The 13,059-nt window shown below is 37.4% G+C and overlaps 1 protein-coding gene across 7 annotated transcripts in view; it reads left to right on the forward strand.

Annotated features, from left to right (window-relative positions):
* The window catches only part of PTPRC (protein tyrosine phosphatase receptor type C), a 60,830-nt gene extending 48,464 nt beyond the window's left edge, over positions 1-12,366 (forward strand). For all 7 annotated transcript variants that reach the window (XM_031595815.2, XM_090146148.1, XM_031595818.2 and 4 more), the window contains 14 exons: positions 28-104; positions 350-386; positions 1,013-1,110; positions 2,045-2,170; positions 3,572-3,729; positions 5,136-5,271; positions 5,855-6,004; positions 6,357-6,447; positions 7,444-7,577; positions 8,429-8,563; positions 8,743-8,865; positions 9,295-9,473; positions 10,134-10,269; positions 11,029-12,366. In XM_031595815.2, coding sequence (XP_031451675.2) covers positions 28-104; positions 350-386; positions 1,013-1,110; positions 2,045-2,170; positions 3,572-3,729; positions 5,136-5,271; positions 5,855-6,004; positions 6,357-6,447; positions 7,444-7,577; positions 8,429-8,563; positions 8,743-8,865; positions 9,295-9,473; positions 10,134-10,269; positions 11,029-11,298 — 1,850 coding nt within the window. In that variant the 3' untranslated portion in view covers positions 11,299-12,366. The remainder of the gene's footprint in view (positions 1-27; positions 105-349; positions 387-1,012; positions 1,111-2,044; positions 2,171-3,571; positions 3,730-5,135; positions 5,272-5,854; positions 6,005-6,356; positions 6,448-7,443; positions 7,578-8,428; positions 8,564-8,742; positions 8,866-9,294; positions 9,474-10,133; positions 10,270-11,028) is intronic.
* Positions 12,367-13,059: the final 693 nt, after the last annotated feature.

A 13,059-nucleotide genomic window follows, 5' to 3' on the forward strand; every position in this document is an offset into this window, starting at 1 on the left:
TTATTTTGTTTCAAATAATTTAAACAGATGATCATAACCGTGTTGAGCTCTCTGAGATTCCAGGAGACCCAGGATCGGACTATATCAACGCAAGTTATATTGATGTGAGTGAGTTTTCCTTGTACAAAATTATAGGCCTTATTGAAGAAATTTTGAGTCTGTGCATTTCATGTCTTAAACAGCTTTGAAGATATGCTCGTGTGTTCGTCCCATCTTGACAATGTATTTGAGATTATTGGACTGTTGCATATGGAATTCGTTTTTAAAGTTACAAATCTTATTGCTCGTGTTTTTTTTTTTTTTTTTTTTTTTTTTTTTTTAAGTTGAATAACATTGTACATTTTTATAGGGCTTCAAAGAACCAAGAAAATATATTGCTGCACAAGGTAAGTTTAACCTTATATTATCTGTTTTATTCTTTCAATCACTTTTTTTTAGGGAGTAGTCACAAAGTAAACTTAAAGTAAATTTAAAGAGGAATTGAAAGTTTGACATTTTAAAATTTAATGAGAAAACGCTTCCAGTAAGTTTTGACTTACAGAATTTTGTGAAGGTGAACAAGTAATATGTCAGAAGTAGACTTGTGATGATACGTAACTTTACACCAGGAGTTTTCACATTTCACAGCCATGTACTGAAAATATGTATGAAAATTTTAAAATGTAGCCTAATGGCAGCAGCCCTTATAAAAGCAAGTCTGCGGCTGTCATTTGCATGGTATCTGTTTAGCTTTTCAGACTGCAAGGCTAACATCAACAAGGCAGCTTTTGAGTAGCTGTACTCTGAAAAAATGCCTTGAAATATCACACAATCACAGAATCATAGGGGTTGGAATGGTCGTATGGAGATCACTGAGTCCAACCCTCTGCTAAAGCAGGTTCCCTACAGCAGGTTGCACAGGAAAGCATCCAGGTGGGTTTTGAATATCTCCAGCAAAGGAGGCTCCACAACTTCCCTGGGCACAGTTCCAGTGCCATGTAATCCTCATAGTAAAGAAATTTTCTTCCGCTAGGCCCCAAGGATGAAACCACGGATGATTTCTGGAGAATGATCTGGGAACAGAAAGCAACAATTATTGTCATGGTTACTCGCTGTGAGGAAGGAAACAGGGTGAGAAATGCCCATCCATCCATCCATCCATCCATCCATCCATCCATCCATCCATCCATCCATCCTTCTTTTGTTTAAAAACAGAATGGTTTGCTATGCTGTGGTGAATTACATTTTCTCCTTAAGTCCTCTGTTTCTATTTTTTTGTTGTTATGGCTTTGTCAAAACCTATGTTGGATAGCATGCCAAAACAGTGTTTCCATATGGAATTATCACTTATCAGAAATGTCGCTTTATTTACAGCTGTAAGTAGTAAAGGGTGGGCTTCCAAGTAAAATCCCGAAAAGGGCTCGGGGTAGAATTCTGGCTTTTTGTAGATTTGACAAAAAAAATGTATGATTTGCGTTTTTCCCTGTCTAGGCTCTTCTGATATCCTGCCAATGCCCTCAGTTAATAATATTTTTTGATATCTACTATCTTTTCCCTTCCATTAATTGGGAAAATTGGATGCTTCTGGCTTGCTTATGTTCCTTAGTCCACATGGAGCAGGGAAGGTAACATGAGGAGTTTTGATAGCTTTTAAAGATTAAAATGTTGACAGCATGCAGATTTAAAGCATTTCTGAGTTGTTTTATCAGCAAGCATGAGCAAAGTTCTTCACTGGAGGTTGAAAAGGACTCCATAGAATTAGCAACAAACTTCTCTACAGCCTTCAGGAAACAGCAGCAAGGTCTGCATGGAGGTGTTCACATTGTCACCTAGTATATGAGATTTTTACCCATTTTCTGTTTCAAGTTAAATTCCATAGATATTTGGAATTATTTGGCAGTGACATCCTAAGCATTGACTGCCTTTTCAGGGGAGAACAAGACCTATGAGGAACTGGAAAATGATATGAAGTTACTGTCTATTTTAAATCAGACTTTGTTCTACCTCTCTGCTGTCTGCAATTTTGCAGTCATTCTGCTCACCAATTAACTTCATATCTTCATAGAACAAGTGTGCCCAGTACTGGCCATCAATGGAGAATGGCTCTGCAACATATGGAGACATTATTGTGAAGATCAACGAAAGTAAAATGTGTCCAGACTATATAATTCAGAAACTACACATCACAAATGTAAGTTGACTTAGGACCATAAGGCTGAATGGGGGTCTGTCTGTAGGTTTTGTAAAAAGATGATTTATAGCATGAGAAGAGTTAGCTAGCAATGGAAGATGCTTTGCTTGTGTTTCCCAAGCAACATTTTGTTCAAAAGAGAACTTGACAGATGTCAGTGTAATTTCTTTCAGGAAATGTGAGTTAGACATGCATTTTCCAACTTAAAAAACTATTTTTCATAGTATCTGCACAGTGTTTAAGGGGAATCTGTTAACATGTAAAGTATGGAAAACTTAATACTTAGTGATTTTCTAATAACTTGTTCCTTAATTCAGAAATTGTATAGGCGTCTCAGCATTATCTTTTGCAATATCAGTGTGACTCATAGGACACTGTTACCTAACTTCATGATAATTGTACGGTAGGATTGTTACAAATTTGAGTGATCTCAATTGCATTTATAAATATAAACATTTTAAAATTACCATCTACCTATGTGAAGAGTCAATAAGTCTGGTTAACTGCTATCTCTTTACACATCTGAAATACATTTGCTCTATGAGTAATTGAGAAAAAAAATTTACCATGTTAGGCTAAATGTTTCTCTCATGCTAATAAATTTTAGCAAGGGCAAATGGAACTTCATTCACAGATAAAAGCATTAAAACTCAAAGAGTAATTCTACTGAGATATCTTGAGCAAAAGAATCAAGCAAATCCACCCATCTTGAGTCATTATTTCAGCTGGAAATTCCTCCTCTTCTGTCTCATTACATTGCAATAATGCAAAAATTGCAGCTTAGTGAGGTGTCATGATGTAAATAATTGCTCTGTGACTAATCTTAAAAGGAAAAAATTGCAACAGGATGAGAACTATAGCTTTACTGTGTCTATTTCTAGTATGGTCTGCAGTTAAATGTATGTTATTTTGTTTATATTTTATTATTTTATTTTATTTATTATTCTTTATAATATTCTATATTTATTTATTATTCTTAATCTAAGCAGACTGCTTCTAGGAGACATGAGAGAATTACTAATCAGTATCACTTGAAACAAGTAGAGCTATAAACTAAGTTATTCATGAATGGAATGGGGAAAGATATTACACCCTGGATCATAGGCTAGCCTGAAAATAGCATATTTGTAACACTTTGAACCTTTTGCTTCTCCTCTGTTCAAGTCATTGTGAATTCCTGATTCACAGCTCTTGATTGTTTTTTTTTTAATTAACAGTGAATATGAAAAATGTTGTAACTTGGGAGGCCACTGGGAGCCTCACATGACACCAAACTGTCAGAAATTTCTATTTCAAAATTTGATGACTTTTGTCCTTATTTTTGTGTATCAAAATCTGTATTTGATTTTGGCTTTTCATTTATATATATATATATGTAAAGTCATACTTCTCTTTCTCCAGGGAAGAGAAAGAACATCTGGAAGAGATGTCACTCACATTCAGTTCACCAGCTGGCCAGACCATGGCGTTCCTGAGGATCCACATCTCCTTCTCAAACTCCGACGCAGAGTCAATGCCCTCAGCAACTTTTTTAGTGGCCCAATAGTGGTTCATTGCAGGTAAATCTATATATAAATATAAAATCTATATATAAATATAAATAAATAAATAAATATATATATATATATATATAAAATCTATATATAAATATAAAACTATTATAATGATTATGTTATGTTAAATGAAGATGAAGTTAAGCTATTCACAGAATGGAGCTAGCAGAAGTCAAAAGTAATTGGCTTATCCCAAATTTTGTGCAATAATTACTTGAGGTAGTTAAAGAGAAAAGTCTTTTTTTCTGATGAATCAATCTCTATTCAAATTGACTAAACCTGAGGATATGTAGACTTCTGAAAAGCAGCCAGGTAAACGCTGCACTATTCTGGCTGTAAGCACCATGATTGACAGAATTGGCCTTATTGTCACTAAAAAGCATTTAAAACTCAGACTTATCATTTTTAGTGTTGCAATTAATTTCCAGCGAGAAGTGTTTTTCACTTTTGCTCTCTCACTGATTGCTCCTCTCTCAGGGAGGGACTCAGATATGCCTGTTTAATATATTTCTTGATGATCTGGGTAGGAGGATTAAGAACACCTTCATTAAGTTTGCAGATAACACCAAACTGGGTGGAAGTGTCTATCTGCCTGAGAGTAGAAAGGCCCTACAGAGAGATCTGGACAGGCTGGATTGCTGGGCTGAGGCCAATTGGTAGAGGTTCAACAAGATGTAGTGCTGGGTCCTGCACTTTGAACACAAAAACACCATGAAACATGACAGGCTTGGGGCAGAGTGGCTGGAAGGCTGTGCAGAGGAAAAGGACCTGGAGGTGCTGGTCACCACTTGACTGAACATGAGCCAACAGAGTGTGCTCAGGTGGCCAAGAAGGCTTGTGTCAGAAATAGTGCAGCCAGCAGGAGCAGAGAGGCCTCTGGTGAGGCTGTACCTTAAGTGCTCTCTTCAGTTTTTGGCCTCTCACTACAATAAGGACATCAAGGCCCTGGAGTATATCCAGAGAAGGGTAACAAAGCTGATGAAGAGTCTGGAACACAAATCTTATGGGGAATGGCTGAGGGAACACAGGTTGTTCAGTCTGAAGAAGAAGAGGGGCGGGGGGGACCATATTGCTCTCTGTAACTGCCTGAAAGGAAGTTGTGGCAATGGGGAGATTGCCCTCTTCTCCTGCATAATTAGCAATAGGACGAGTTGTGTCGGGGAGGTTCTAGTTGTATATTAAGAAAAACTTCTCCAAAAAAGTGATGGAGCACTGGAACAGGCTTCCTGGGGAAGTGCTGGAGCTACTGTGCCTGGAGGTGTTCAGGAAACATGCAGATGTAGTACTTACATCTTAGTTCAGTGGGCAATATTGATAGGAGGTAGACGGTTGGATTAGATGACCTTTGAGGTCTTTTCCAACCTTAATAATTCTTTGATTCTATGATAACCAAATCCCTTTGCACTTTGCAGTGCTGGAGTTGGGCGCACTGGGACCTATATTGGAATTGATGCTATGTTGGAGGGGTTGGATGCAGAAGGCAGAGTGGATGTTTATGGCTACGTTGTGAAGCTGCGCCGGCAGCGGTGCCTCATGGTTCAAGTAGAGGTATCTTACTAAAGTTCCTTTCACTTAAAACTCTCTTTTACTAGTTCTTGATCTGTATTTCTCAGAACTGCTCTGCTCAGTTATGAATATTGCTAAAATTCAGGTGAAGAATTTTATACAAAATACGGCTCTCAAAAGAGCGAGAGAACTTCCAGCACAGTTTTTTTTAGTTTAAATTTAACAAGTTTAGGCTTGTTAAGTTTAGATGCTAGAGAAAGAGGACAGTTACTTTTTAGATTTGATAATCCAGCTTTTGGCATGCAGCTCATAAGTGCAAAGAGGCAGAGTTGAACTTGCATAGTCAAATATATTTTGTATTGAAGAAACTGTCTAGCAGGATTTTCAGTTAAGTTGAGAGTACAATGGTAGGCTTAATGGGATGCACATTGCGTGCTCCAAAATGTTTAACTTGGAAGCCCCTATGATTTTTAATAGTTGAATGTAATGGCTGCTTAGTGGTAATGTTTAATGTTATTACTACTTAGAACATAAGAAATAGTAGTTAGTAGTTGTTTTTTAAAAAATGGTATAAATTTGTTTACTCATAATTTCATTTTTAAACTTTTCAAATGGGTAACACCAGTCACAGTACATCCTTATCCATCAAGCACTAGTGGAATACAATCAGTATGGAGAAACAGAGGTCAGCCTCTCAGAACTACATTCCTATCTTAACAATCTGAAAAGAAAAGATCCTCCAAGTGAACCTTCTCTGCTGGAGGCAGAATTTCAGGTAAGAAGCATTGCTTTCTAGTCTCCCAGGCCTTCACTCCCACTTAGATTTGAAAGGTACTTGCACAATAGCCACAAGAAAGAGATAACATGTATAATAGATCACTTTTGTGATAAAATTTTTAATAAAGATCAGGGACATAGGATGATTAGTTCTGTCTGTGTGCATATTTTCCATGTTACTGTATTTGTTGGAGTTGGCATTTTTAAGCTATAGTCCAGATGTGACCAAAGTTTATAGAATTGAAGTAAGAATCCAAGGCACTGGGAGGACAGAATGTGGGTGTTCAGAGGGGACCAAGATACAAGAAACTATTTTTATCTCAAACATAATGTCTAACTTATTTCTTTAGAGACTACCTTCCTACAAGGGATGGCGGACACAGAACACTGGGAATAGAGAGGAAAATAAAAACAAAAATAGGAGTGCCAACACCATTCCATGTAAGTATTTTCTGTGAACCTTCTGAATTTTTATCTGTTGTCTTCTTCAAGAAAACCTATTAAATTCTGAACAAACGAGGACAGTAAATTACCTTACAGAGATGTATTTAAGTAATTTTCTCAAGATTGTAAAATTAGAAAGTTCCCCTTGTGATTTAAAGAAGAAATGATTTTTTAAAAATATGAATTTTGGGGAATAATTTATTTCAAACCAGGTGGTCTTCATTCTGCAACTTTTAGGTGAAAGACTGGCCTTTTTCTGGTTGCATTTTCCATTAAAATATCAGGATATCTTCATTTTCTTATGGTGAAAATGAAGAACTTGAAATTGGTGACTGACGAGCTAGTGAAGAAAGGCACTAAGCTTCAAAAAGCAGTTTGCTCTCTTACATATAGGGCAACACTTTGATCAATATTTGGATGCAGTGTGCCCCAAAATGTCTATGGCTCACTTAGGAATTGCACTGGGAAGAGGAAGCCTGACAGGTGGAAACCTGGAGGAGCTTTTCTCAAATCCTGGTTCTCCAAGGTTGACTTTTGACATTACCCAACGTGCAGGAGCTCATAGTGCTCTTCTATCAAACCCTTTTTTTCTGATGCCTCTGGCTTTCTGCCAGGAAGGAGACTGCTGCCTGGACACTGCTGGTTGTAACATGTTTTGCAAGGGCTTTTCAGAATCAGTACCCAGTTTCCTGACTCTCTTCTACTAGTCAGAGAGTGACAAATGTACACCTGATAGCAAGATCCCAAATTCAGAAATGGACACAGTTCAGAGTGAGTAGATAAACTTCTTTCCTCTGCTCAGCTCCGAGAACAAAGCAAACAAACCACAAGGGAACCCAAGCCACCATGTGTGTGGCCATCTTCATCCAGTAATAAAACAGTAGCTGGGATTCCCTGGAGGTGGCAGGAGGGTGATGACACAGAGGATCAGCCCTGCTCAAATACCGTTATATGAGCAGCAGTGTGGTATAACTGTGACTTCGTCTCGTGCAGATGACTTTAACCGAGTGCCAATCAGGAATGAAGAGGAACAAAGTAAGGAGGGCGAACATGATTCAGAGGACTCCTCAGATGAGGACAGTGACTGTGAAGAATCAAGCAAATACATTAATGCTTCCTTCATAACTGTATGTATATAGAGGGTCCTCTATAAGTAACTCACAAGCTTTCAGCTAATACTTGCTTGTGAGAACGATATACCAGCTTGAAATTCTCTTATTGACTTCACAAATAGAATAAAATTTACCTGAATAAAAAGGAAAGATTTGATACTTGATTGGCAAATCCATTTATAATTTTAATAATAAAAATATTCTAAACTTTGCTACGACATACTTATCCATATTAATATTTTCTCTGCAAGTGAAATGTGAGTGCGGTTATTATTCACATATACAAAGCTGTGCTAGTAATGTTTGGGCCATCAGCTTTATGGAGTCATATTTACCCCCAAGGAAGAGAGCCATTATCTGTCACTTATGAAGATAATGGATGTTATGGAATTACTAGGTAAATTAGATTTATCTGGATTCTTTAAAGTGTGACACTGTTACATCTATTAAGTGTGAACTTAGTTTTACTTTTGGTAGGTTAGTGTGAACTTCAGGCATACTAACTTTGTTGTAATAGTGTCAACTTTATTTCTTATTGATTTGATTAAACAGGTCTATAGAATTCAATATTTGTTTTAGCCCTGAAAAAATATGCTTTGTAGGTAATGGCACTGTGAGATCTCACTCACTGTAGCATAAATGCATCTTGTTGTCAATCTGGAAGTATACTTTGGAATTCATACTGTGATTTTGCTGTCATTTGACTGTAATTCCTGTAAGATTGTTGCCTGCTGTGATGGGCATATTTTCCCAATGACCAAAAGAGATAATTAATTTAGTGCTCTTTACATGACAATGAATTCTGTTGCATGACAGTCACATTTGAAATAAATTTAAGGGAAGAATATTTTACGTTTCTTTTGTAGGGTTACTGGGGTCCAAAAGCTATGATTGCAACACAAGGACCATTGCAGGAAACTATCTCTGACTTCTGGCAAATGGTATTCCAAAGAAAAGTCAAAGTCATTGTTATGCTGACAGAACTGAAACAAGGGGATGAGGTAAGGGCGACATTTTCTCACTGGCATATTAAAGGTCATCTATATATAAAGAAAATACTGACCTGCACTCTCTTATTCTCTTCTACTTTGAAGAGAACGCATTCTGCAAATGCATGTGGAAGATAAAATATAAAGAAGTTTGTACGGTAAGCACTAACTTGTATTTTTATCTATTTTAGGAACTCTGTGCACAGTACTGGGGAGAAGGAAGACAAACATATGATGGCATAGAAGTTCAAATGACAGATGTCAACTCTTGTCCTAGCTACACCATACGCGCGTTTGATGTCACACATCTGAAGGTAGAAGTTTCTTTGCAAATTACGAAAGGACGTTTTACATTTGTTCTTCTAATTATAGATCTAGCCCAAAGAAAGAGGAGGGGCAGTTCTCACCACTTATACCTTCTGCTGTAAAAAAAATGAAGTATTTTTGTCTTCTAGACCAGCTGCTAATCACACTAAATGCGACAAATTGCCTCAAATTTACCATTTATAGCACATTGCCGAGACAGCGGTAGCAGAGTCCCAGGAGGTCAGTTATCTTTTGTACTTTGAGCAATGCTTGGACCTCTCCCTACCTCACAATTACATAAAGGCAGAGCTCATATCACAATGTACTTCCTCAGGAATGTAAGTTTTCTTTTGTGTATCGGCTGCAATGAATGTACTGCTACATGAACCTTTTCTTTCAGCCTGACCATTAACTACATCTCCACTGCTGTTTTGCAGAGGAAAGAAACACAGAAGGTATATCAGTATCAGTATCACAAGTGGAATGGATTGGATGTTCCGGAAGATCCCAAAGATTTAGTTGATATGATTCTAAGCCTTAAACAAAAAGTGCCATCCAGACCAGCCTCTGAGGACAACAGGAACAACCGCAGTGTCCCACTTGTCATCCACTGCTGGTGGGTCTTGACTCAACACATATTTTAACCTGCTTCTGAGGTTTGGGTATGCTTAGTAACCACAATTTTGTGGTAGCTACCGTTTCCCACAAGCCTTTCCATGGCTTGAGGGAGAGACTCAGCTATCCTTAGGATGTTCTTTTCAGCTCAGAATTGACCTTGTTGATTGTAATACTGTAAGATGAGTGCACTTCTCTTCAACAAGCCTGAGTGTGGGTAGGTGATCAGAGCTAGCTGCTTTTGCCTGATACATGTATTTTGAGAAGTGCTAGCTTAGAGTGCTCTTACAGTGAAATAATAGTGAGGATCCAGCAGAGTATTTAGTTTATCCCAGTGTATAAGTTGACTTTTTTAGGACCATTTCTAAAAATAACCTTGCATACTATCTTAAAAGGAAGATAATCACACTAATCATTGTTGAGCCTGTAAGTCTGTTACTTCTAATTTCTCTCTGATATATAAGTGGCCACATTAATTCAAGATATAATCTAAATAAGCTGTGTCATGTGTGTATCCTACAAATGTTCTTAATTGTCACAATTTCTGTCCAGTAAAAAACCTTTCAGATATGTAATTCATTGTATAGACTTTGAAATAAAGTTATTGTTTAATAAGAAGTCTTATTGATGTTACATTTTAAGAAGGTGCATTTTCTTTTAGTGATGGATCGCAGCAGACTGGTGTGTTTTGTGCTTTGATGACCCTCTTGGAAAGTGCAGAAACTGAAGAAGTAATAGATGTTTTCCAAGTAGTAAAAGCTCTTCGTCGCAGCAGGCTGGGAGTGGTCTCTACCTTTGTAAGTAAATCCTGTGACCTAACAGGACAAATCACAACACTTCTCATCAGTCAAATATCCTCCTAACCTTATGCGTTGTTTCTGCAACGGGAACAATAATTACAATCAGAATATTGACAGCCACTTACCACTACTTGAGAATTGGCATTTACTGATAAAAATAAAGCAGTCTATGAGATGTCCAAAGCTGTAATTGTAAAACAGATTGTGGAAGGATGCATGTTGTACAATTAAAAATAGCATAAACTGGTGTTTCTGCAGCTGCTTAAAGGACATGCAGGTACAGCGTCATTTAACTGAGTGGTTGGGGGACTAACTCCATTGCACAGATTAGGAGCCACCAACTTACTTACTTTAAATCCCCTGAGAGGTTTTGGATCTCTGTGGCATTTGCTGCTTTACTAACAAACCAAATGTTTTTGTCAGTATGATGCAGACTATAGGTAACTTCACAGTACAAGTTGTTTAATGCTTAGGTACTCTGAAGAACGTGCTTTGGTGACTTCACTTTGTAAAGCAAAAGTGCACTGCTTAGTGCATCTGATAGAGGCAGCTGCAGAGGCATTACATACACATGAAATTGGAATAAACCATAGTACCACAGTTCTCTTTGCCAGAAGCTGTGGAATCTGCTTCATAGGTTCTGATTCATAGGTTCTGCACGTCCAGCTATGTGCTACATTTTAAAAAAGTAAGAATGAGATAATCTGTGGGCTCTGTGCATTCCATTCATACTAACCTCTTCTCTTTATATTTAAGGAACATTACCAATTTCTGTATGACACCATTGCTCGTACCTATCCTGCCCAGAATGGACAAATAAAGAACAGCCAGCAGGAAGATAAGGTTGAATTTTGCAACGAAGTAGAGAAAAAAGATCACGAAACTGATTTGATCACAATTGACCTTACTTCATCAACTCCAGAGGCAAATGATGCTCCTGAATGTTGCGATGATTTTAAGGCTGCAGATACCAATAAGGGGACAGAAAGTTCTACGAATGGGCCCACAACTCCAGTTTTAACTTAGAATTTTTTTTGAAGTTAAAAGTGTATTTTCATACCATACAAATCTTAACCACAGTAAGAAATTTATGATTTTTTTTCCCCTCTCTTTTGGAGAACATTTATATTGGATTTTCAGAGGTACAAATTTAAAGCAATACAAAGAACTGTGAAAGTTAAGTTTTTTGTGTAGATTTGCATCTAATACTTCAAAAGCCTCCTCACTATCTTTATACTTTTCCATTTTAAAATATGTACAGTGTAATACTATATTCTTATTTTGAGCAGTGGGAAGTTTTTTTCTTCACTTCTCTAAGAAGGAGAAAAGCAACTCAACGCACCACGACAAGCATGTTGCTAATGCAGGTCTGTGTTCAAAGCTATTAGCAAGTAGAGCAACATAATTGGTAAGCATGTCTCCTGTCATTTCAGGACTGCTGGCTAAGAACTGCTTTAATAATACTCTGAGGAACTTGTGGGACTTTGCCAAACAATTCAAGAGCATAACATTTGCACTGTGTGCCAGTTACCAACATTCTGACCCTCTATCCTCCCAAATCAATGTGGAACAGAAGTTTTGCATTTTTCTGTCTTGCCTCAAGATGTCCTTGTTGCTCCACAAAAATTCATCTGCAATTTCAATATTAGACTCAAAGAAAGGTTTGAGATTTAAATGACTGCAACAGTTCTGACAGAAAACGCATTCTGTTTATTCTTAGAGATGGAAATGCTTGCACATTTATTTCTTATGCTTATATCCTGTGATCTGAAGAGAATACTTCCACAAATGCACATGACTTGTTTTCAGAGCTGGAAAATACTTACATGCTTTTCTCCAAACTGTAGATTTTTATTAGTACAGGAATTTTATTTTATTTTTGAGATTTTGTACGTTATAGCTATGATAATTTTTCTTGCTGCATTTTAGCAAATTAGTTAACAAAATGGTAATTGTTTTGTTCTGTTGAAGTCTCTAAACTGGCCCATTTTCTTCTAAAGGGCCAAAATCTTGTTCTATCCAACATGTGGATTTAAAAAAACCAACAAATTTCATTAGGAAAAGGCACCATTAAATTCTTATGAAACTGTGTGAGCATGGGTATGTGTCATGATTCTCTCATTACAGGTGAACAAAGCTGATTTTCTTCTGCTGAAAGTCATTAAAGAAACTGTCGCTCAACAGATGTAGTGCCACTCCACTTATCACTGCGAGTTCATAATTTCTCCTTCAAAACAAAATAGAAAATATCTGGAGAGCCATGTGAACAACTGTGTGGGGACTGTTAGGTCAGGGACTGAAACAGTGATTGAGCAACTGGTGAAAAGACATGGCCAGCCCTGGGAGCACAGGTGCAGGCAATTCATCCAGGGTCCACCCCTCCCAAACCTCACTGATGGGCCGGCAGCCAGAGAGAAAGCATCTCTACTTGGAGATCACTTTTGGGCATTTTCAGTGAGCTCTTATCCTCAGAAAGGCATGAACTATTCCTTCTTTCTTACTGGATTGTGATCAATACCTTCCTCTGCTAATCTGAAATCTGTTCAAAAGGCAGTTAGATCTGCTGCCTATCTTTACAACAGTGTACACTGTCACACTTCCTTGGTTAAAATAATTAGTTTAATTTTGCCGCTAATATAGATCAAATAATTCATTCACAATTATCAGCTCGATGAAGTGCATCCTTGACAGTTTTGCTTAAGTAAGTGGCCGCAATCACAGAGGCAGTGGATTCTTCTCAGTAATGATCCGAATTTTCTTTCCAGCTAACTCTGTGCTAAATCATTA

Source organism: Phasianus colchicus, chromosome 9, assembly GCF_987193195.1.
Source record: "Phasianus colchicus chromosome 9, bPhaCol1.hap1.1, whole genome shotgun sequence".
Classification (NCBI taxonomy): Eukaryota; Metazoa; Chordata; class Aves; order Galliformes; family Phasianidae; genus Phasianus; species Phasianus colchicus.